The following is a 24,836-nucleotide window of genomic DNA, read 5'->3' as shown; positions in this document are numbered from 1 at the left end:
GTACATCCCAGAATGGACGCCCCTACCGCCCTCACAGTGGACTTATCTAACACGGCAGTCGGTGGGGTGCTGGAGCAACTCATCGTAGGTCGCTGGCAACCCCTGGCGTTTTTCAGCAAACACCTGCGACCACCCGAGCTCAAATACAGTGCTTTCGACCGGGAACTGTTGGCGCTCTACCTGGCAATCCGGCATTTCAGGTACTTCCTAGAAGGTCGGCCCTTCACCGCGTTCACGGACCACAAACCGCTTACCTTTGCGTTTACGAAAGCGTCCGACCCCTGGTCGTCCCGCCAGCAACGCCACCTGTCCTACATCTCTGAATACACGACGGATGTCCGGCACGTCTCGGGTAAGGACAATGTCGTGGCGGATGCGCTCTCTCGCCCTACCGTTCATGCCCTTTCCCAAGGGGTAAACTTTGAGGCACTGGCAGAGGCGCAGCAGGCGGATGAGGAGATCCCGAGTTACAGAACCGCAGTCTCCGGTTTGCAGCTGACGTCGCCACCGGCCAGCCCCGTCCCGTCGTCCCGACAGCCTGGCGGCGCCGTGTTTTCGACTCCATTCATAACTTGGCGCATCCCTCCATCCGGACAGTTGTCCGGATGGTTTCCAGCAGGTTCGTTTGGCACGGACTCCGCAAACAGGTCAGTGAATGGGCACACCAAAGCCCCACCGCAGCAGTTCCATCCCGTCCACCGGTGTTTCGACCACATTCATGTGGATATCGTGGGCCCCCTGCCAGTGTCGCGCGGAGCAAGGCACCTCCTGACTATCGTGGACCGGTTCACAAGATGGCCAGAGGCGGTCCCGCTCACCGACACCACCTCCGAATCTTGCGCCCGAGCCCTGATCACCACCTGGATATCTCGCTTTGGTGTACCAGCCCACATTACCTCCGACAGAGGCACCCAGTTCACCTCCAGCCTGTGGTCAGCTATGGCCAGCCTTTTGGGGACTCAGCTGCACCACACAACTGCCTACCACCCACAGTTGAACGGGCTAGTGGAGCGTTTCCACTGTCACCTAAAGTCGGCTCTCATGGCCCGCCTGCGAGGAGCCAACTAGGCGGACGAGCTTCCCTGGGTCCTACTCGGCATCCGCACAGCGCCCAAGGACGACCTGCATGCCTCGTCGGCCAAGTTGGTATACGGCGCACCCCTGGTCGTCCCCGGGGAGTTCCTACCAGCCCCACGGGGGCAAGAGGAAGATCCTGCAGCAGTCCTGGGCAGACTACGCGAGAAGCTCGGTAACCTGGCCCCCATACCCACTTCACAGCATGGGCGGAACCCGACCTGCGTACCCAAAGACCTGCAGAACTGTAAGTTTGTGTTTGTACGAAGGGGCGGGCATCGGCCACCGCTGCAGTGGCCATACGAGGGGCCGTTTATGGTGCTCCAGAACAACGGGTCCACGTTCGTGCTGGACGTTGGGGGGAAAGAGGAGGTTTTCACAGTGGACCGCCTCAAACCGGCCCATGTGGACCTGGCACAACCGGCTGAGTTTCTGGCACCTCGGCGCAGAGGCCAACCTCCCAAGCAGGTTCTGGCCCAGACTGTGGACATTGGGGGGTGTATCGCTGGTTCTGGGGGGGGGGGGGGGTTATGTGGCGACCCATTTCCTGGCACATCCGAACCGGCTCACAATTAGATAGCCTACGGGGGTTTGCGAGCACAGAGCTTTAGAGCCTCTGCGCCACGGGGGGCAGGTTGAGGGAGGCTTAAAAGTGAGGCTGAGGATTTCGAATAAAGTTTTTTCCTTCGACTGCAGTTACTGACTCTGTGTCGTAATTTTAGCGCTGCATGTAGCACACCGCTACAAGACCACATTTTGTATTGTGTTCGGTTCTGGTCAACTCATGGAAGAATATGGAAGCTTTAGACAGGATTCTGCCTGGATTAGAGAATATGTCTTATGACGAATGGTTGAGTTTTCTTCATAAGTGATTAACTTAGTCAAGAGGTAAAAGGAAGAATAGGTAAGTTTTGGGAAGTTAAAATCAAATGGAATATTTGAAGATTATAAAGAAGCTAGAAAATAAATCAGGAGGGAAATAGAAGAGCCAGGAGGGGCCATGCAAAGCTGTTAAGTAAATAAGATAAGAGAATCACAAGACATTCAATATAAATAGTATATACTGTAGATTTTATATATATATAGGGGAGGGAGATAGAGAGAGAGAGAGAGAGAGAGAGAGAGAGGGGGGAGGGGGAAGGAGAGGAGAGAGAAAATAAAATAAAAGATAAATAAAACAGGGAGGGGGTAGGACTACTTAACGATAAAGGAGAGAATGTATGCTTGGAAGTGGAGGATGTGGGCAAGGTCCTGAATAATTACTCTGCATCACTATTTACCAAGGCGACAGATATTTCATATAGGCCAGATTATTAACAGAAGCAAGAGGTGATACTACTGAGGCCTTGACCAATATCTACATATTCTCTGCAGCCACAGTTGAGGTCACAGAGGACTGGCAAGTAGCTAAAAAAAAAGTAAAATAGGGATAATTCTGGAAACTATAGCTGGTGAGTCTCATGACTGTGGTAAGGAAGCTATTGATGAAGATCCTAAGGTTAGTATTTCTGAGCACTTGGAAAGCCATGGCATAACTAGGGATGGTCAGTATGACTTTGTGTGGGGCATATTGTATCCTACTAACTTGACAGAGGTTTTTAAGGAGGTGACAATGATGGAGCTGAGGATATTGTCTTCATCAATTTTAGGATGGCTTTATCCAAGATTCCTCATGGTAGGCTCATCGTAAACCAAACTTTTCCAATAATTCCTTTTTCAAGTTACAAAAATCAAAAGAACTTTTAGTTATGGAGTTATACCACATGGAAGCACATCCTACAGCCCAACTCCTCCATGCTGACCAAGGTGCATTCTTCTCATTTGCCTTCACTTGGCCTATGTCCCTCGAAAACTTTTCTCTCAAAATGTCTTTTAACATTGTACACATCGCTACCACATTTTCTGCCAGTTTACTGCATGTACTCACCACCCTTTGTGAGAAAAACCTGCCCCTCAGACCCATTTGAATCCTTCCCTTTCCCTTTCTCCTTAAACCTATGCCCTCCATATTCACGATTCAAGATTGTTTAATGTCATTTGCTGTCATCTGAGAGAAAAGAGAGGAGAAAAAGAGAGCAGGGAAAGAGAGGGAGGAGATACAGAGAGAGGGAATGGAGAGAGGGGAGGGGGAAGGAGAGGAGAGGAGAGAGAAAAGAAAATAAAAGATAAAAAACTGGGAGGGGTAGGACTACTTAATGATAAAGGAGAGAATGTGTGCTTGGAAGTGGAGGATGTGGACGAAATAATTGTTACTCCAGATCTGGTCCAGCACAAAAAACCCCACAAAAGATAAAGAACTTAGTAACAATAAACAAAACACAATAAATATAAATACATAAGACAGCTTATCGATGGATTAAATGTCCATGAAGTGATGCTAGGCTAATGTTGTACATATGGTGACTGATAGGAAATAATAAAGCAGTGGTGGAGTTGGTTGGTGGAACTGTGATCAGCCTTGCTGCTTGGGGACAGTAATTTGGGAAAAAAACTATAACTATTCTTCTTTTCTTTGTCTCTCATGATGTTATAAACCTTTAAATTCCACCATCAACCTCCTTCTTTCAGAGAAAATAGTCCCAGCCTATTCAGTCTTTCTGGTCATGGCATGCTTGGACACAACAGCCACTCTGGGTCCAATCAAAGGTGCATTTGTTTGTCCTGTACACATTTTTTATGATCACAAATCACTGCTGGATACTAAGAACATCAAGTACTGCAGGACGATCCAACAGCAAGTTGCTCGATTGTGATGGAGGTGGACTTATTGCACATCACTGTTGGTTGTCGCAGGGACTTGTTGTGTACCGTTATTGTGCCATGATGGTGCGCAATGCAAATGAGTGACTTAGATGTTTTTATTGTGATCGCAGTACCCTATTGGGTATTGGTAGCATAGAATACTGCAAGTCTGGCTCACTGGTGCATTGGCAAGACAGACAGTGGGGAGCTGTGCTGCCTTGGTTGTGGCATTGACTAGGCCAAAGCCACGGGCTTGCCTGTCTCAGCTGCCCAGGAGAGAAGACGCCAAGGCGGTGTGGGAGATCCTCTGTAGGGTGCACTGTAACCTGTACCGGTTTGGGGCATGGCTCCTCCTGTCAGTGCTGCCCTCCAGAGTTTGCTCTGTGGAAGAACAAGCTAGACCAGGACTACAGTCAAGCCAGTCAGGGACTTGTACTGTATTACTCTTTAGTTTTTTTCTTTGTGACAGCTTGTTCTTCTGAAATCGTAGCCATATGTGCTATGTGGTGTTGGTAGTGTGTGTTGCATCTTCGCTCTGGAGGAACTCTGTTTTGTTTGGCTATATTCATGTATGGTTGAATGATAATTAAGCTTGAACTCCAATAAAATGGTTGCAGCAGCATTCTTGTGAACCCTCTCTAGCTTCCCATTTGTGAAGTTTCAGAGCCACAGCAGACATTGGTTAGATTCATAATACATTTTAGCAATAGAAAAATCTCAGTGTTCACTTTCATTGATGGACGGGGATCTCCTGATTGCTGATAAATCTCATGTTTGGGCTATGGTTCATAGCAATTGTGTACTATTTTATCAGATTTAAGAATATTCTTTATTTGGTGATTGGAAACAGTAATCTATATTACTTGCAGACGCTAAAAGCTACTAAGTAAAACTAGACACTGCCCTAAAATTGAAAATGCATGATAAACTGGCTGGGAGTAGGGTTGATGCCAGTTTTGCATATCATCATTTTGCAAGGGCGATTGTAAAGGCAAAATATGGAATATAACAATTGGATTGGATGTCTGCAAATAGAGAGGACCAACTAAGGTTGCAAAGTGTTCCAGGATTGGGAGATGATGTGGCAGAAGACGGTGGTATATAATTGAGGGGGGATTGTGTTAGTGGAAATTAGGGAAGGATTTAGTTGGGATGATCAGAGGCAACTGGTTGAGCTCAAAGGACATTAGCTATTGAATATTGGAAGGCTTAGATAGAGTGGATGTGAAGAGGATGTTTTCTATACTGAGGGGTTCTAGGACTAGAGGGGGCAGTATCAGAACAGAGGGATGAGAAAAAATTTCTTTAGGCAGAGAGTGGCAAATCTGTGGAATTCATTGCCATAGACGGCTGTGCAGGCCAAGTCATTGGGTTTATTTAAGGCAAAGGTTGATAGGTTCTTGATCAATCAGGGCATCACAGGTTACTGGGAGGAGGCAAGAAAATGGAGTTGACAGGGATAATAAATCAACTGTGATGGAATGGTGGATCAGAGACAATGGGATGGATGGCCTAATTCTGATCCTATTTCTTATGGTCTTATGGACTTTGGGATGTGGAAATAAACTCTTAAAACAAACTTACGAACATTTACACACAATAGGAAAATCTACCTGGAAGATAAAAAATACCATGGACAACATATCAATGGACTAGGTATGCAGCCTTCAATCCTAAAATCAAAGCACCAAAAACTGTTTTGGTATGTTTTGTCCATGACATACATGGGCCTCAGATGTGAAGAGCAATTTTGTAGGACTATTTGACATAGCTCTGCATGTCTACTGACTTACATGCATTAATGCGCCATCCACATGGAATACGCAACAAAAATCTTAAAAGTACATTGCAATCACATTAAGTAATGCACAAGAACTCTGCACTACCAATGAATTTCAAGCACATCCTGTTTTATCTTAAAATTGTGTTAAAATATGAGTATGTCACTTCCAATCATTGCCAGAGAAGGTCTGTGAGCGGCCTATCGCTGTGTGGCTCGGTGTGGCAGGTGGGTAGGTCTCTCTGCCTCGTGGTGTCTCCCTCTTTCGATGGGTGTTGGCAATGTCGAAGGATGGTATTGTGGTTCTGTGTTTATGGATTGAACTACTGCATTTACGGAGTGTGGACTTTTCAGACTTATGATTTTTACTTTGTGTTTTTTATCGCCTGTTCGTTTTCTGGTTTATTGTGCATGTTCTTTCTTTGTTTCGTGAATATCTGGAGAAGACAAATTTCAGATTTGTATGTGGGCACCTGCTTTGATAATAAATAAATGAATGAGCTTTTGAACCTCTGAATTCTTGAATAACTCTTTCTATCTGTATGTCACTTTTTTGTTGCCTGTGGATGGAAGCAATATTTAATTCCATTACTACCCAGATAACGACATTATAAAATGTTTCACATTCCCTACAATGATCATTAATAATAATCTGCTACAACCTTTTTGAGCTCTAAAATTTGTACTAGATCAGGACAATACAAGTTGGACATTTATGACCAACTATTGACATACTCATGTCGTCTATTTGCTTCCCCTTCCACCTGGAGAATAATGCTTCCTGTCCACATGTAATCATTCACTATCAGTGAAATAGGAAGTACATACTCATCGTGAACAATGGTTGGTCCATCTCTGGTTGAGGCCTCTTCTTTTAATACATTAATAAGTTCAAAGGTGCTACTCAGAGGAGCATCTGGATTGGGCCATTTTGGACACTGAAAGTGACGCACTTCCAGTACGTAATCATCCTGAAGGAAAACAAGATATAAATTCAGATTATTTGTAAATCACCCTTGAGTCCTTTCCATTCCATTAAGGTTCATAAACATTTTAATAAAATTTCATGATAAAATAATTTAGTTCCCACATTACTAGAATTGGTCTTCACATAGACTTCAGTAGAAGATTCTGGAAAGATTCTTTAAATCAGCATGTCTTTAAACCCTGAATAACACGACTTCCGATTGAAGTCACCTGTGTGCAAGGCCTTTGTACTGAAAATCTATTACAACATCTGTGTTTTTGTGACTGGTTACAATTTGGTTCTGTATTGTTTTTTCTCTTCTGAAAAAAGTTTCAGCTATCACCAGATGACACAAAATTATTTAGTTGATAGAGAGAAAGACAGTTTTGACATCAGGAATGTATCAGATGGACAGAAAAATGGTGAATGGAATCCAATCCAGGCAAGTCTGAGGTGAATATTTGAAAATGGTGATAAGGAGTACACGATGAATACTCAGAACCGTAACAACAATGAGGGATTTTGAAGTGAATATCTAGTAACCCTTGATGGTAGCAGGGCAGGTGGCTCCAGTTTAAATGGCCAACAGTTTTACATATTAGCTTTCTTTGTCAGCTGTACTTCGAAACATACGGTGAACCGCGTCATTTGTGTCAGTGACTAACACTGCCCGCAAGTGTTCCCATGCTTCTGCCATCAACATAGCATGCCCACAACCTACTAAATCTTCCTAATCCTTAAGTCTTTTCTTGGCAGAAGTATAGAATTTAAAATGAAGAATTAAAAAATTGGATCACATTTCGAGTATTGTGTTTAGTTCTAGTCACCACACTATAGAAAATAGCTGAACGGACATTTCTAATAGTGTTATCAGCACTGAAGAAGTTTAGCCCCAAGGAATGATTGGATAGGTTGAATTGTTTTCTTTGGAGCAGAGACGACAAGGAGATTTAGCAGAGTTGTATAAAATATTGAAGGCTTAGGTAAAGTGGATAAGGAAGGATTTATTTCCTTTAGCAGAAAGAACAATACCAGGAGAGACATAGAATTAATCAGCAGGGGATTAGATGGGAGATGTGAAGAAACCTTTTCATCCAGTGTGAGTCTGGAGTTTGCTGTCCAAAAAGGATGGTAAAACTGCAAATCCTAGCTACATTTTGAAGTAGCACTTGAAATGGCATAAGCTTGCAGGCGATGGACCAGGCAGTGGAAAGTGAGCTGATACTTGAGTGGAAATGAATAAACAGCTGACATTTCAGGCCAAGGCCCTTTATCAGGACTAGGAAGGAAGAGGGAAGATGTCATAATAAGGGGAAGAGGAGGCGCACCAGGGGAAGCGATTGGCAGGTGTTGAGAAGAGGTGAGAGTCCAGAGTGGTCTACCAATATGTAAATTTTATAAAGTCATCAATCCTCACAGCTATCTTGTCACCTCTTCCCACCCTGTCTACTGTAAAAAAGGCAATCCCTTTTCTCTGTTCCTTTATCCCTGCCACAACTGTTCCTGGAATGAGGCTTTTCTTTCCAGGTCCTCCTCCTTCAAAGAATGGGGTTTCCCTTCCTCTACCATTGATGCTGCCATCACCCATATGCTACTTCCCGGACATCCATACATACCCCATCTTCCTGCCGTCTTAATAGGGAGAGAGTTCAAGGTAGAAAGTTCAAAGTAAATTTATTATCAAATTACATATATGCTACCCTGAGATTCATTTTCTATGGGCGTACACAGTAAATCTAAGAAACAGCAAATGACCGCATTCAATAGGATGGACAAATAACCAATATCTAAAAAAAACCCAACAAATTGTGCAAATACAAGAGAGAATATAATAAACAATAAATATCGAGAACATGAGATGAAGAGTCCTTGAAAGTGAGTCCATAGGTCATGGTTTCTCAACCGGAGTTCCACAGAACCTTAGGGTTCTCCGAGAGGTTGGTAAGGGTTCTGTGAGAGATTGTGATTGAGAAAAGTAAACATCGTTTTTTGAACTTCATGATGCCAGCACTCACAATGGTGGGCAGTGACCAAGCAGCCCCATTCGCAATCTTGTCAGAGGTCTCTCAGCCCAGTATGGCAACACGCAGTAGGACTGTGTTTAGTCTCAGTTTTTGCCCTGACATAGGGGTGGCTTTTGATTACTGGTGAGCGCTGTATTGCATGAAGGGGAGGACAGTACACTGATGGTAAGCACCGTTGAGCACTACATTGCACGGTGGGGAAAACTGTAGGCTGATCGGGAGCATGAAGTACATTTTCCCAGGATTGAAAGGATTCACCTAACTTGGCCTGAGACATCAGCCCCTCCCTCCTGAATCACCTCCCTCAACTTCCCCTTACCTGCCGCCAAATGACATATGGGAGCAAACAAATATGACTGATGTAGTATAAATTGGAGGGAAATTTGCATTCTCAAGAAGGAATTTTTATGCGCCACAACTCAGCTGCTGGCCTGCTGCTTTGCTGTTGTTGTAAACATTGCAAAAGGTGGATTGTGTGGGTTAGAACTCAATTGTACCGTGAACTGTTCATATCTTTTGCTGTTTTCTTGTCCAGTTATTTATTATGCTATTCTTTTTTTATTTTATTAACCCCTGTTCCATTGAGCCTAGTCTGTGGCAAATACCTTACAAATGTACCAATGGCTCCATTGGAAAGACAGTTGATTACAAATCACAGCCATATGATATATAAAAAGTGCTGATTATTTTAAACGGCTATTGGAATCTCAAACCAAACAGTAAAGCTTTTAATTAAAATCAATTTACAACCTTTATTAAAATTAAATCTACCAAACCCACCCTTAGAAAAATTAAATCCCATTTTGGCTTAAGCCAGTTACTTAACAGAAATTTATTATGTTTGCCTTATGAGTTTTTAAAATTTACAATGTCTACTCAAAAGAGCATTGACACTTATTTTTCAGATTATTACATCTACAACTTACTAATGTACTGTGAGCTGTGGATATAATAATATTTATGTTGGGGCCCCCTGAGACCTGAAAATTATTTCAAGGTCCCCTGCAGGGCAAAAATGTTGATAAAGGCTGCCATGGATTGTGGGAACATTTCAGTGACGGGGCGAGTGAAGTTGAGCAAAGATATTCCTTCTGGTTCAAAACCCAGATGACTGAGGGGTAATAATTGTTCCAGAACCTGACGGTGTAGGTCCTGAGGATCTTGTACCTTCTTCCCGATGACAACAACGAGAAGAGAGGATAGTCTGGGTGGTAGGGGTCCTTGATGATGGATGTTGCTTTCCTGTGACAGCGCTCTGTGTAGATGTGCTCAATGGTGTGGTGGGCTTTACCATAACGTACTGGGCCAGATCCATTACTTTTTGTAGGATTTTCTATTCAAGAGCATTGGTGTTTCCATACCAGGCTGTGATGCAACCAGTCAATATACTCTCCATCACACATCTACAGAAGTTTGTCAAAGTTTTAAATACCATGCTGAATCTTTTCAAATTCCTATGCAAATGGAGGCACGGTTGTACTTTCTTTGTAATTGCACTTACATGCTGGGCCCAGGACAGATCCTCTGAAACAATAACATGGAGGAATTTAAAGTTGATGATCCTCTGCACCTCTGATTCCCCGATGAGGATTCTGGTTTCCTCCTCCTGAAGTCAATAATCAGCTCCTTGATCTTGCTAACATTGAATGAGAGGTTGTTGCTATGGCACCACTCAGCCAGATTTTCAAATTTTCTCTTTGCATCTTTGCATTCCAGATGTTGCAGGGTTGAGTGAAGAGCCAATGAAATGGCACCTGATAACATCTCACTATTTTTTTCTTTCTACCTATTAAATTTTGTATAAAATTTTATTCCTCATATCCAAGTTTCAATTCAACTTCCCAGCATCATCTTTGTCTTCTAAAGTACAGGTGAAGAAATTATGACTTTGTTTTTATTACAAAAAAAAGAACATTAATGCAGGATATTGTCGCTATGTTGATCGAGTATCCTTAACTAAATTGTTGCTACCATTTGCAGTCTGTCCATAGATAATGTTAAAACTGTTATATGTTTTCAGCATTTTATGTTTATGTGGTAAACTTTACTTTCACCCAGTTTTAACCAATGTTTCATTGTTTATAGATCTTGATATTCTTTGTTCTTGGGCATAGTGCTCCAGGTTAGTATTACTCAGTCCTGACAAAGGGTCTCGGCCTGAAACGTTGACTGCTCGTTTCCACGGATGCTGCCCGACCTGCTGAGTTCCTCCAGCGTGTTGTACGTGTTGCTTTGACCACAGCATCTGCAGTGTGCTTTGTGTTTAGTATTATTAATGATGTTTATCATCTTGTAAGTTTCAGGGTTTTCTCAGTCATATTATTTCAAAGCACGGGAGCATTGTAACAGTGTAGGGTGATGTAATGAGTGACAGATGACACATATTGTTCATAATAGAAACTGTTCCATACAATTCACAGACACTGTCATTAAATTGTTGTGTTCACTTTAAGAGGTGGTATCTGACATGATAATGTAAGTGACTGCTTTTGGTTTGTTCGTAATGGAAGTTAAGGGCTGAGGCTTTTGTTAAGCATATAAAATGAATCTAGCATGTTTTATTCAAACCATCCTAATTTGAAAATAAATAGATGGCCTTTAATTGTACTGGGTCTAAATCCTAAAAACCCCTGCACCCAACAGCATTGTGTGAGTAGCTTCACACGACCTACAGCAGTTCAGGAGATTGGCTTACCACCACCTACTCAAAGATAATTAGGACATCAATACATACTGGATTTGCAGGCAATGCCCAGATCCTGAGAGGAAAGAAATCAATATCCTTGGGGTATTCTGATAAGGGCAGTATGTTATATTAATGTGACATATTTTGACATAATAGTACTTATTTCTAGCTCCTTAAAATACAAATTAAATTAGTTCATTAAAATGCAATTTTTTTTCATGGTAGTTTTCTCTTCAGGTCAATTTAAGTTCAAGTTCAGTTTATTGCTATTCAACTGAATGTATGTATACCGCTAAACAAAATAATGTTCCTCTGCACCAAGGTGCACGATACAGTATATATAACTCACATACAATAATATTACCCCAAATAAATTAACAAAAAATAAGGTGTATATACAGTACAATATAAGTTAAAAAATAAACAGTATAACACCACTGGTGCTTCATATGTGATAAGACCGCATGATGAGATTCATATGTGGTGGCAGGGAGTTCAGTAGTCTTATGGCCTGGGGGACAAAACTGCCCATCCTAAAGTTTCTTGCCTGGTACTATGGTACCTCATACCTGATGATTGTTGGACGGAAGGGAGAGATCATTGACTCTGCAGAAGCAGCACTCCTGATAAACTTATCTTATGGGTGGAAGAGAGACCCCAATGATCCTCTCAGCAGTCCTCGCAATCCTTTGCAAGGGACTTGTGGTCAGATGCCTTGCTATTCCTATACTAGACAGTGATGCAACTTGTCAGGACTCTCTTGATGGTGTTCCTGTTAAAATAGTTGGGGGCGGGGTGCTGAAACCTCACTTGCCTCAATCTTCTCAGGAAATGGTGAACCTGCTGTGCTTTCTTGAGCAAACAGGTAGTGTTGAAGGAAGAGGTGAGATTGTCCCTGCACACCCCGAAACTTGGTGTTCCTTACTCTCTCCATGGAGGAGCCATTTATGTGCAGTTTGAATTGGTCAGCCTGCACCTTCCTAAAGTCCACAATCATTTCTTTGGTCTTGTCCAAACAGAGACTCAAGTTGTTATGCTCCCATCATATTACCAGTGCTCTACCTCCTGTCGTCATCTCATTGTTGATGGGGCCAATCACTATTGTGCCATTAGTGACCTTGATGATTGGGTTTGAACTGGATCTGGCAATGTACTCATTCGTCAGCAGTGTGCTGAACGCACCAGGCCAGAGTGCTGGTGCTCAGCCTGATGGAGCTAGAGATGTTTGTGTCAATACGGACTTTCTATCAAGAAGTCCAAGATGCAATTACAGAGAGAAGTATTGAGACTCAATGTGGACTGTTTAACCAGCTTCTGAGGGATGGTTGTATTAAACACCGAGCTGAGGTCAATAAACAGTATCCTGGCATATGAGGCACTACTTTCCAGACAGGACAAGATGGTGTCCAGAGGCTGTGGCATCATCAGTGTGCTGATTTGACCGATAAGTGAACTGGAAAGGGTCCCTTGTAGCAGAAAGATGGGGTTTAATGCTCTGTAAACAAGCCGCTCATTATTGTTGAGGTCAGTGCCACTGAATGGTAGTTGTTGAGGCAGGTTGCTGTCACCCTCTTGGGCACCAGGGTGATGGTGGCCACCTTGAAGCCTGAGGGGATAGCGGACTGTTCCAGAGAGATGTTGAGGATGTCTTAAATCCAAATTGTGCTCTCCTCAGGGCTGTTTCCATATTGATGACAGTAGATCACCAGAACTCATTTTCCAGTAATAGTAAGGCAACCTAATTATTTGTCTGTATCTCTTCTACACTGATTTGAGAAGGTTAGTGCCAAATTCAGTTTCCATTTAATTCTCTATTCAGCTAGCTCTATACTTTCTAGCATAGCATGGCCATCCATCTTTTTTTAATATAATCTTAAAGTATGTCTACCTCAAAGGAATTTTATCTGCTACTCGTGATTTGCTTAGTTCCATTATTTCATGCAGCTCCACTTGGAGATCCCTGGTTGATTCATCAATCTCATTTGCATTGGATCTCTGTCTCCAAGTCATTAATTTAGATTAAGAACAGAAGGGGCCTCAACACTAAAGCCTAGAGCATGCTATTCAATATTTCTTCCCCATTCTGGCCTCACTTATTAACAAGTAATCGTTGAATTCATCTTCCAGCCAATTCTTTATCCATGCTCAGCCTTTATATTAAATCCCACTGCTCCATACAGCAACATTATTTAAATATAACAGGAGGTATATTCTTCCTTTAAATGTTTTGGTTGTTTTTTTTTTAATATATTGAAAACGTTTTCTTAAATTGAATTTCCTGTCATCAGTTTTTGTTACTTTAGACTTATGGATTTGTAGTTGTCTTGCTAGATTATCCTTCTTTCTTGTTAGTAATTTAAGGACCTTCCCAGCATTTATTTAAAATCTTTCGAAGTTTATACATTTTATTTTACTAGTTTGGCCCATACAAGATCTATCTGTAGGACTCACTGGTACAGGGAACTCTAATTTGTACATGCTGCCTATGCTCTTGAAGAAAATACTTACTCAATGTGTTAACCGTTCAATGACCATTCTTCATTTCACCTTTACTGGCATCTTTTAGGTCAATTCTTACAGCATAATTATACTTATTTTTAGTTTCTTTTCACCTCCTCACCTTAGTACTGGTGCAGGTTGTGAGTGTAGATTCTTAGACAGAGGACTGGGAAAGATACCCTGAGCCAGTGCTTTGCTGAGCAGAAGGTTGTGCTTCAGCTTATGCTCTGGAGAAGCCTGGTTACAAGCATGCCCAGATGGATCATAAGAGGAAAGTTGTTCAAGTGTTTTGCCAACTGAGAAGGTAGCTGCTGGTGCAAGTTGTGATATCTAATAGTAGTTACTTTTCACAATTTCAAAATGTTAGAACAGTTTGGATACTTTTGGGGGGAAACACCTAGCAGAGGAAAGCCACAGCAGTTAGGTCTCTAGCACTGAGTGTGTCTGTGTGACTCAGAGGGAAGGGTAGAGAAGAGGACAGCAGTAGTGACAGGAGATTCAATAGTTAGGGGAGTAGACAGGAGACTTTCTGGACATGACAGAGACTTGCTTATGGTATGTTGCCCTTCCTGATGCCAGGTTCACAGAAGTCTCAGATCAAGTCCACCGTCTTCTTAAAGGGAAGGGTGAGCAGCCAGAATTTGTGGTACATATTGGTACCAATGAAACAGGTAGGAAGTTTAAAAGCAGCATTTCTCATGTGCTAATGAGGATAATAGGATGATTTGGCTGATGAATGTGTGGCTAAAGAATTGGTGTAAAGGGGGCAGGGATTCAGATTTGGCAGTCATTGGGATCTCCTCTGGCAAAGGTATGACTTGTACCAAATGGTAAGACTTACTCCTGATCTTGAGGGGACCAATATCCTTGCAGGTAGGTTTGCTGAAGCTGTTTGGGAGGGTTTAATCTAGCTTGGCAGGGGAATGGGAACCAGAGTGTTAGTCAGAGAATGGGGCAGTTGGTTTGCAGGTAAATGCAACCTGTAGAGAGACTGTGAAGAAGGATAGGGCATTATTGCAGTCAGTTGAATGGGTTGAGATGTGTCTATTTTAATGCAAGAACTATCAAGGACAAGGGCAATGAACTTAGAGAATGAGTCAGTCCATGGAGCTATGATGTTGTGGCCATTACAAAGATTTCACTGTCACAAGGGCAGGAGTGGCTGTTGGATGTTCTGGGGGTTAGATGTTTCAAAAAAGACAGGGAGGGAGGTAAAATAGGCAGGGTAGTGGCATTGCTAATTAGGGATAATATCACAGCTGCAGAAAGGGAGGGCGTCCTTGAAGGGTTGCCTATTCAGTCAGTGCAGGTGTAAGTCCGAAACAGGAAGGGAACAACACTTTATTGGGAGTATTCTATAGACACCCTCCTTCCAGTAGCACCAGTGACACTGAGGTGCAGATTGAGAGGTAGATTTTGGAAATAACAAGCAAAAATAACATTGTTGTTGTATTAGGTGATTTCATCTTCCCAAATATTGATTGCTGATTAGAGGAAGGTCATACGGGATCTGGTACTAAACAATGAACCACATCTGGTGACAGATCTCTCGGTGGGCAAGTTTTCTCTGACCCTTAGCATAGCCTTGGAAAGAGATAGGAGCAGGCAGTATGAGAGAATATTTAGTTAGGGAGGGTGAATTATGGTGGTATTAGGCAGGAATATGGAGGTGTAAATTAGGAACAGATGTACTTTGGGAAATGTACAACAGGAATGTGGGAGCTGTTCAGGGAGCACGTGCATGAGCTTCTGGGTATGTTTGTCCCATGGAGCCTGGGAAAGGATGGGAGTGTGAGGAACTATGGTTGACAAAAGAAGTGGAATATCTAGTCAAGAGGAAAAAGGAAGCATATTTAAGGTATTTGAAGCAAGGATCCAATTGAGTTTAAGAAAGACAAAGGAGAGGTAGAAGAGGACATGAGAAGACTTTGGTGAGTGAGATTAAGGAAAACCTTTAGGCATTTTATACATATGTGAAGAACAGGAGCATGACTAGAATGAGGGTAAAACTGATCATGGACAAAATAAGAAATGTGCCCGGAGTCAGAGGAGATAAGGAAGATCTTTAATGAATACTTCGCTTTAGTATTCAATGAGAGGGACGTTGACGAAAGTGTGGATAGCATAGAACAGGCTAATATGCTGGACCATGCCAACGTTAAGCAAGAAGATGTGCTGAAACTTTTGAAAAACATTAGGAATCATAAGATTCTGGGGCCAGATGGGATGTATCCCAGGTTACTATGGGAAAGAAGGAAAGGAGCTGTTACATCTTTGGTGATAATCTTTGTGTTCTCACTGGCTACAATAGTAGTTGCAGATTGGAGGGTGGCTTTTATGCAAGATAATTGTTCAACAATCTTGGGGATTATAGACCAGTGAATCTTACATCAGTGGTGGGCAAACTATCATAGAGGATTCTTAGAGAGAATTTATCAGCAGTTAGATAAATATAGTCTGATTAGGGACAGTCAGCACGGCTTTGTGATGGACCTATGAGCCAGAGTGAATTCTTCAAGGCAGTGACAAATTATTTGATCAAGGTAGAGCAGATGATATGGTGTATATGGATTTCAGTAAGATATTCAACAAGGTTCGCTGCAGTGGACTCATTCAGAAAGCCAGCAGGCATGGGATCCAGGAAAACTTGGCTGTGTGGATTCAGAACTGGCTTGTCACAGAAGGCAGAGAGTGATAGAGGGAGCGTATTCTGACAGGAGGTCTGTGACCAGTGGTGTTCCACACAGATCTGTTCTGGAACCCTTGCTCTCTGTGATATTTTTATAAATGATTTGGAGAAGGAAGGGAAAGGATGGGCCAATATCATGAAGCTTGGTGGCATTGTGGATAGTGTAGAAGGTTGTTGTGGGTCATAATTGATCTTGATAGTTTGCAGAGCCGGGCTGAGAAGTGGCAGATAGTGTTCAGTTCAGAGAATTGTGAAGTGATATACTTTAGAAGATTGAACTTGAAGGCACAGCAGGAGATTAAAGGCAGGATTCTTAGCAGTGAATATCAGGATTGTTAGGTAGGCACATGGTTGGTGAAAAATGGTGGCTGTGTGGGCAGAATGGGTTGGATTGATCTTGAAGTATATTAAATGGTCGGCACAACAGTGAAGGGCCTGCACTGTGCTCTACTGTTCTGGGTTCTATGTCCTATAATTGTATTTGGATCATTAATATACAAATTAGTTTGTTTAACAGCAAGTGATCTTCTTAACAGTACTGTCTATTTTCGGTTAATGCACTTGCACCCTGACTCTAAGTTTTAGTAACCTTAGTGGCGTCACCAGATATTACACTGGATATATCAACTTATTCAGCCAGAGTAACATTTCTGAAGATGAATATTTCTTTATAAAGACCCAATCATATAATGGCATGCTGAGGATAAAATCCTATAGCCATTGTAGCTGCACAAGGAGCAGAATGCCTTAGTGATACTGGATAAAAAGCCAGCTTCTTTGTTGCCTAATTTTTGCTAGTAGCAAAACACTGATGATACCACATTATTGTTCACCAATTTGGCATGCATCAGCGGAAGGTCTTCATTCTCAACACTCAAGGAGATGAAAGAGTGATGACTGGTCAAAATGAGGTTATTGTTAGCCTCATTTATGTATTTTAATCTAATGCAGATTGCAGATAACATTAATCTAAATCCAACAGTCCTGTAACTTTGCTGAGTGCTCTCTGACCATTTATGAGGAAACATAAAAATATCAAAGGCAACACGAGTGAATCTGCAGATGCTGGAAATAAATAAAAACACAAAATGCTGGCAGAACTCAGCAGGCCAGACAGCATCTATGGGAGGAGGTAGTGACGACGTTTCGGGCCAAAACCCTTCGTCAGGTTTGGCCCGAAACGCCGTCACTACCTCCTCCCATTGATGCTGTCTGGCCTGCTGAGTTCTGCCAGCATTTTGTGTTTTTATAAAAATATCAAAGACTGATTTGCTTCAAATATGAACAGAAGATAATTATATTTATCTTAAGCCTATCTAATGAGCAACAATGTGCCAGAGTTTTGAGAGATTGATTGTTAGCTTAAAATAAACACTTTATTAGCATTAAAACAATCATGGCTTTCGTTTTCTCATTCACATTGGAAGAACTTAGCTTTTGAATGTAAGAGGTTTGGTAAGTATTTTAGAAAAATGTTTTTTAATATTATAAAGTTTCTCCCATGTTTAACAGCTCGACTTTGAGAACATTCAGTTTCATAAAAGTGATTATTTATCAATTAACACAAAATTGTAAATCTAGAATATTCTGCTTTACCTGTGTTGCCTCTAGGATGAAATCATGGATGATAACTTGTTCTTCATTGGAGAGGCACAGGATGTCTTTGCTGATGAGGGTTACAGTAAAGGCTTCACAATTCATGGATTCTTCACGGCTTGGCCAGTACACAGATTCATCCTCGGCCTGTTGGAAAAGAACTATGCATTTTCATGGGAATGCTCTCAGTCATGTTACTCATTATAATGGATATGTGATTCTTATTAATTTGAATATCTGGAAAGAACCCCTGAGGGTAGGGCAAATGGAAGCTCACTGCATAATTCTCAGTAGTTTAGCAGCAGATACATATTTATGCTTCCTTCTCCTGGGCTAACAGGGCACACTCCTCTGAGGCCTTTGCTAATGGTCTTTTAAACTTGCAGCTGGGAATTCTGCAGAAGCATGCCTTAGCTAACACTGACCAGATATTTTTCCTCTGATTCTAGCAGATGCCTGTTCATTGCTTAACATTGTCCCAAAGCAGCAATATTTCATCATAACACCGCGGCCCTCTGTTGGTTGGGGGTCAGTCATGGATGTTTTATCCCAGCTGTCTACGTAATATGCAAACCTGGGCAGTACGATATGGAGGGCAAACCGTTACCTATGGAGCAGGAACTCTCTCTCATGCAACTGATGAATCCAAACGAACAGCAAAGACTGAAACAGTTGGCACCAGTGGCGTTGCAGGAGTTACCAGTCAGCATTGACCTCAGTGTAGGACTCTCTTTGGGATTCCTGCTCTGTATTTTTCCTCAGGGTTTACAACCAAAGTCTTCCCCATGAATGGGTATAGCCAGAAGGCAGTAGAGATTTGAGAGCAGAGTTTTCTCCGAAATGAGCTGCCAACCACGTCAGATGAGCCCCATCTGCCCAAAGCAAATGGTTTCAAGGTGCAGTAACCCGCCTGTGCCCTTTCTCCTGTCAGTAGAAAAGGTTCCACTGGGCTTAGTAGCTATGCTACACATGTAGGCCAGGAGTAGGACTTGATTGTCAGAGACTATTTGACACGCACATCATTGGTAGTGGGAGTTTATCCTCACTACCAGCCCTGGCTATAACAACCTTAGGGAACCCCATAGCATTATACTGTGACTTTTGCATTCAAACATTTCATGAAAGAAATTGCATTTTAGAGCACAGAGATGTATTAATATAGAGAATCATAGCAACTATTATTCAACCATAAAATATAAGGAAATGAATGGTTTCTTCTTTGAGGAAGGAACATTGGCCAAAAGCCTGGGAGAGCTCATTGCTTTTGAATGGCACTGAACAACATCCATCTATACTGATGAAATAAATAGACAGGAATGTGGGTTATGGTATCATCCTAATCTACTGGGAAAACAAACGGGGCATTTTTAGTTGACAGCATTTCAGCATTGTTCATAGAAATGAGCACAAAACATTTGATGTCACAGTGAGAGGGTTTCCAAACTCAAACATTATTTTAATTTTCATCACTAGATTGGGATTGCCCAGGAAAGCCAAGTTTTACTTCTCTATTTCTGGTGTCTCAGATTTCTTCAATTCTGCATCAGCTGCTTTTTTTTCTTAAAAGCAGAAACTCTTCCAAACAAAAGCACTTAATTAACAAATGGAAAACCTCATAAATAATCTTCCCACAGAAACAGAATACAATTAGCTTTGAATTCTTATGGCCAATTTACAAAGGACTAGTTTCTCAAATTTCTTCACAGCATAAAAAGAGCCCTTCAACCCACAGATTCTATTCCAACTCTTAAAGAATTCCTGTCAGTCTCATTTACCCACTTGTTTCCCTGTAACTTAATTCTCCCACATATGTCTATCAACTCCACTTTAATTTTCCAGTCACACTAGGAGTAACCTACAGGGGTGGCTAACTTACCGGCACGATTTGAATTTGGGAGAAAATGGTATACCTGGAAAAAGTCTGGACTATCTTTGGGAAAATGTGTAAGTTGTGCCAGGGTTAGGATAGAACCCAGCAAAAATAAAATGATTTACCGTTGTATCTCCTACTTCTTAAACCGTTCATAATGCAAAATGCCAGGAATTAATCTTCAGATTCTTAATGTTAACTTTGAATGGGTAAAGAAATACGTAGGGACAATCAACGACAGTTCACACACCAGCTGAACACATCAATGAAGATGGGGCGAGCTATATGAGGCTGTACTTCACGAAGGGAAACCACTGGAGTTGCTGAACGCATTCTTCACAGTGCTGTGTAAGGTTTGACATTGGGAAATTGTGCATCCAAATATTCTGATGCTGAAGTAATGCCTTGGTAAAGGATGAAAGAGGAGGAGAGGTGCCACAATCCCCAGAAATCAGATGTGGCAGAGTGAATACACATGATGTATACCAGGTGTTCAGCCCTTGGAACTTACCCACAGAGTTCAAACATCACAAATGCTTAAAATCAACGAAACCAGCTTGTGAAGGCACACTGAACCTCAAATACCACAATTTATTACATCCCCATAGCTCAGTTAATAGCAGTCCTAAGGAAATGTATTTTCCAATCATAAATGTCACTTCATCCTCACAGTTTAATTGTTAGAAACCTTAAACAGCAGTGTTAAACATTGCACCTGTCGGCAGCTACTTTACCATCATAGCTACATCAAGCAGAACATTATTGATACCTTTCTCTTTTTTTAGAAGGAGAATGTGTTATATGCCCACAGGCCATAGGAATTAATTGAGCACTGCAAGTGTACTTGTGCCCCATAAAGGATTCCAGCTAATCATTATGTAAAGGATCAATGCTGAGGTCATGGTGTATCCATTTAAGATGATGGAATTGACAAATTCAACTCTTATCACATCCACTTAACACTCACACAACATTTTGTTACAATGACGTGCATTGACAATGCAGGGATATCAATTTTATTTTCCTATCAAGTCACAAAAGCCTATTCTTTTCCCCCAGGTATCCAAGAATTGCAGCCTGCTCAAGCAGTAGAGTAAGTGAATCATGAGATGAAGATCATGCTGCCAATTTTATACTGACTGCTATCATTTCAGATATTGATCAATCCACCCCACATGAGTATTATAGTGCAGCATAGAGTTGGGACACCAAGTATGAATGGCCTGCATTTGGCATAGGTGTCAAGGATGCCATATCAGGTTGTCAGAGGTCAAGTTTTCTCTGAAGAATTAGAAAGCAGCTTCTATCTGGGAATGTGACAGAAGAAAAAGCCATAATGTGTGCCCAACAAGTAACATGAGCTTGTCTATATTCACTTTCAAGAAACATGGTGGAACCTGCAACATCTTGGAAAGGGCTTCAAGTTGAGCTGCAGTTTGAAGGCCAATTCAAGATGGAAATTTGTGAAATTCATCATTTACCTAATCATCAATTTTTATTGCAAAATATTTTATCAACTTACCAAAAAATGCACCTGACCACTATCATGCAAGTTCAGTCTTAACCTAGCATTGCCATGACGTTGTTAGTACAAGTTCTCAAAACAAATTCCAGACTGTAGCATTATCAATAAACCCTTTTTCCAATCAAATCCTTAAAGTGCTTTGGTTCATATTCTAACAATGGTAGCGACCCCATGGAGCATCAAGCTTTCAGTCCTCAATCTTCCATCCAGTCTACGTAATCAGTGCCTTTTCATGTTGAAAGGATGTCAGCCTGAAGCTGGACCGTTTAATCCAAGATCCACTTAACATTCACACCAAATCCTCTGAGAATGTTAATGAAGAACAGCAGTTGTCCACCAGCTATCCATAGCTACCAGATCAATTTTTCAAAGGAGTTCAAGGCCAGTCTGAAATTATCAGTTAACTGGATGATTTCAGTTGGAAGAATTGTTTTATGCAGGGTTTTGTTTGTTATATTTCTTCCTTGAGAGGAATATATATTTATTGGCCTTATATATTTTTTGTTCTATTACTATCACTCACTTTTCTTTTCCCTTTGCCATGCTTCCAAGTTTGTGTCACTTAGTTTAGCTTTAATTGGCAGTCACATGACACGTCACCAAAATATTATGTTCACAGTACCAGTCCAAATACAATATCTTTGACCCTGCACCATTCTTAATATAAAACTACATCTTTAAGGATACTATAAATACATCTAAAATTATAATGTTAATTTTTCTTCAGCATATTCTGTAAGGAATGATTTTTAACATTAAATTATATTGTATAGTGGAGAGCATACACTTCAAAGTACTTCACAACAAGATATTTCTAACATTTGTAAGCATCAATTTTAGTCCCGCAGGGTATCTTGCAATTTTAATAACAGGGAGTTTGAATTTATTTCTTTAGTTTTATGCTTCATAAGTTTATTCCAAAATCTATTCCCTTGCATTGAAAGCACTCCAGTAAATTAGAGTTAGCATTTTATATTCCAGCTGCTTTGACCATCACTGCTAATTCTGACACCTTCTTGGCAACTGTTCTGACACTCAGCGAGTAAATAATTGCCTTCTTTAGGATTTAGATGGGCATTAACTACATGCACATAATTAAAAATAAATTTTGCCTCCAAATAAGTGAAAATCTGACAGTTGTTCTATCAAGCACAGTAAAGATAAAGCGTGAAATGAAAAGTCAGATTCCCAAAAGCCTGACTATGTGAAGTAAAGTTTTAATTTGTGGTTATGAATTACAATTCCATAAGCAACACACAACTATTCACTAGGTTCACTGAAGTACCTGCCCTTCACGTTTAGTAGGAAGAAAAATTAATATAGAATTTCTATATTCTACAAATAAACCTGACTTGTTTTCTATAAATTTACATTATTTTAGTAATAGACTAAGACAACTGCACTGCTCCAAAAAGTGCTATATGAGCCCATTCTCACCCTCGGCTATTAGGCTCTCTAATGTGCCAACCTATAGCCGGGGAAGTGATGATCCTCTTCTGTTGACTGTTTGAGGTAACTTTTTTTCTTACTTCTCTTCTAATATTTGTATATCTGTGCACTTGTAATGCTACTGTGACAGTAATATCCTTGGGATCAATAAATTATTTATCTATCTATCTTGGACTGATCTGATACTACTCCTGGCAAATCACACAAAATGTTGGAGAAACTCAGCAGGCCAGGTTGATGAAGAGTCTTGGCCTGCAAAGTCGACTGTTTACTCTTTTCCATTGATGCTGCCTGGCCTGCTGAGTTTCTCCAGCATTTTGTGTGTGTTGCTTGGATTTCCAGCATTTACAGATTTTTTTGTGTTTGTGTTAAAGATAACCAGGTGAAGATTGGTTTGCACCATAAGGTTTGGCCCAAATTAATCGCAAGCACCACTCTCTGCATAAAAATAAACAGGCCTGAGGTCCAGTCAATAATAGGCTTGCAAGGAAACTGAAACATTAATCTGAATTTCCAGATATTTGACTAAACAAGTAAAACAAAGTCTCGGTCACATTCAGTGACCCTCAGTGGAAGGACAAAGTTGGGACAGGTCTATTAGATCTACCAGCAGCTGACAGAGTAGATGGGGGTTAACTACAGTCTCTTCTAAGTTCAAATTTGGGCTAATTTTATAGAAGTTTAAGACTACAATATTGTCTTATCTCTGGCTGGGACCACAATGCCATGCCACTGTGGGAAGGCCAAGACACATTCAGCTTAATTACAGAGGCTTTGGATTGGCACAGTCCATTTAGTATCTTGAGTCAGTCCTATTTATCTGTTGTTAAATTAAGAAAGTACTACAACGGGATTTAAACCTCATACCACACAATCAAGGGTTCTCATGCTCACTTCTTCCCGACTGTGACAAGGGATGAACCAAAACTGCCATGATTCTAAAATTATTTTGATGTAAGAAGTAACCCTGAGCCCATATTTTCCCAAAATGATAGGATTCATGCACAGTTGCTAAAAGGTACTGGTCCTGCCTTTTCTGCCAAATTTACATTAAGTATGCAACAGTAACATTTTTGCTCCATAATTGTTGCAATTTTGTGCAACTTTAAAAAAAGCACAATACTCTAATCAATCAGATATTGTATCTCTGAAAATCTCCTACAAAGGCTGAAGTGAACATCACCTAGTTCTTGTTTTGAGCTGCCCTCATCAAAGGTTACTACCCATCAGTAGTACCCATCAGTAGCCTGTTTCTAGGCTGCATGACTCCAAATATTTTATTGTTAAGTTTATCAGATAGGTCTAGCAGCACATCTGCTTCCCCATTTCTCCACTGCGTTCAGCACTGAGTGTAGGGGAAAAACTTCCTCAGTTTAAAATGAAGGGCTCTGTGCATTGGTCCCTTGGTTTTTCACCAGGCTAGCCACTAGACCATATGTAAGTGACGTCACTGAGCTCCTTTGAAAAGATGAGTGCAGATAAATGTCTATTTCTCACTTCATTCATTTTTAATGCTTTTATTTACTTCCTTTACATTTTTTTAAGTTGTAAAAAAGATGATCAGGCTGTCACTGTGGTGGTGCCACAGAGTCATCAGCCTAATCAGTGCTCGTGGACTACTTCACATCATCGAATAATTACAGAGTGAGGTCTGGAGTTCAGTTTGACTCAGACACTACAAAAAGTGCAGCCATAGGAATAGCTCGGTAGACAAATGCAAGGCAAGCAGGATCCAGCCTAATATGTTGCTAACACTTTTCACATTGATGTGTTTTTCTAGTCACTCAGTCATCCCCCATAAACTGGTCAGCAAACTGAACACTCTTGGCCTTGGTTCTCCCTGTGCTCGTGGGTCATGGACTTTCTCACAGACCGACCACAGCAAGTCAGAGTTGATAAGCACACCTCCACCACACTCATCTTAAAGACAGGCAC

The 24,836-nt window shown here is 41.3% G+C and overlaps 1 protein-coding gene across 5 annotated transcripts in view; it reads right to left on the bottom strand.

Moving 5' to 3' along the window:
- LOC132377830 (receptor-type tyrosine-protein phosphatase gamma-like) overlaps window positions 1-24,836 on the bottom strand; it is a 671,456-nt gene that overhangs the window by 5,797 nt on the left and 640,823 nt on the right. For all 5 annotated transcript variants that reach the window (XM_059944241.1, XM_059944240.1, XM_059944242.1 and 2 more), the window contains 2 exons: window positions 18,058-18,204; window positions 6,425-6,567 (listed from right to left, as the gene is read on the bottom strand). In XM_059944241.1, coding sequence (XP_059800224.1) covers window positions 6,425-6,567; window positions 18,058-18,204 — 290 coding nt within the window. The remainder of the gene's footprint in view (window positions 1-6,424; window positions 6,568-18,057; window positions 18,205-24,836) is intronic.

The sequence above is a fragment of the Hypanus sabinus genome, chromosome 19 (genome assembly GCF_030144855.1).
Source record: "Hypanus sabinus isolate sHypSab1 chromosome 19, sHypSab1.hap1, whole genome shotgun sequence".
Taxonomy (NCBI): Eukaryota; Metazoa; Chordata; class Chondrichthyes; order Myliobatiformes; family Dasyatidae; genus Hypanus; species Hypanus sabinus.
The sequence above is the reverse complement of the archived record's forward strand: the minus strand, read 5'-3'. Positions and strand labels throughout refer to the sequence as shown.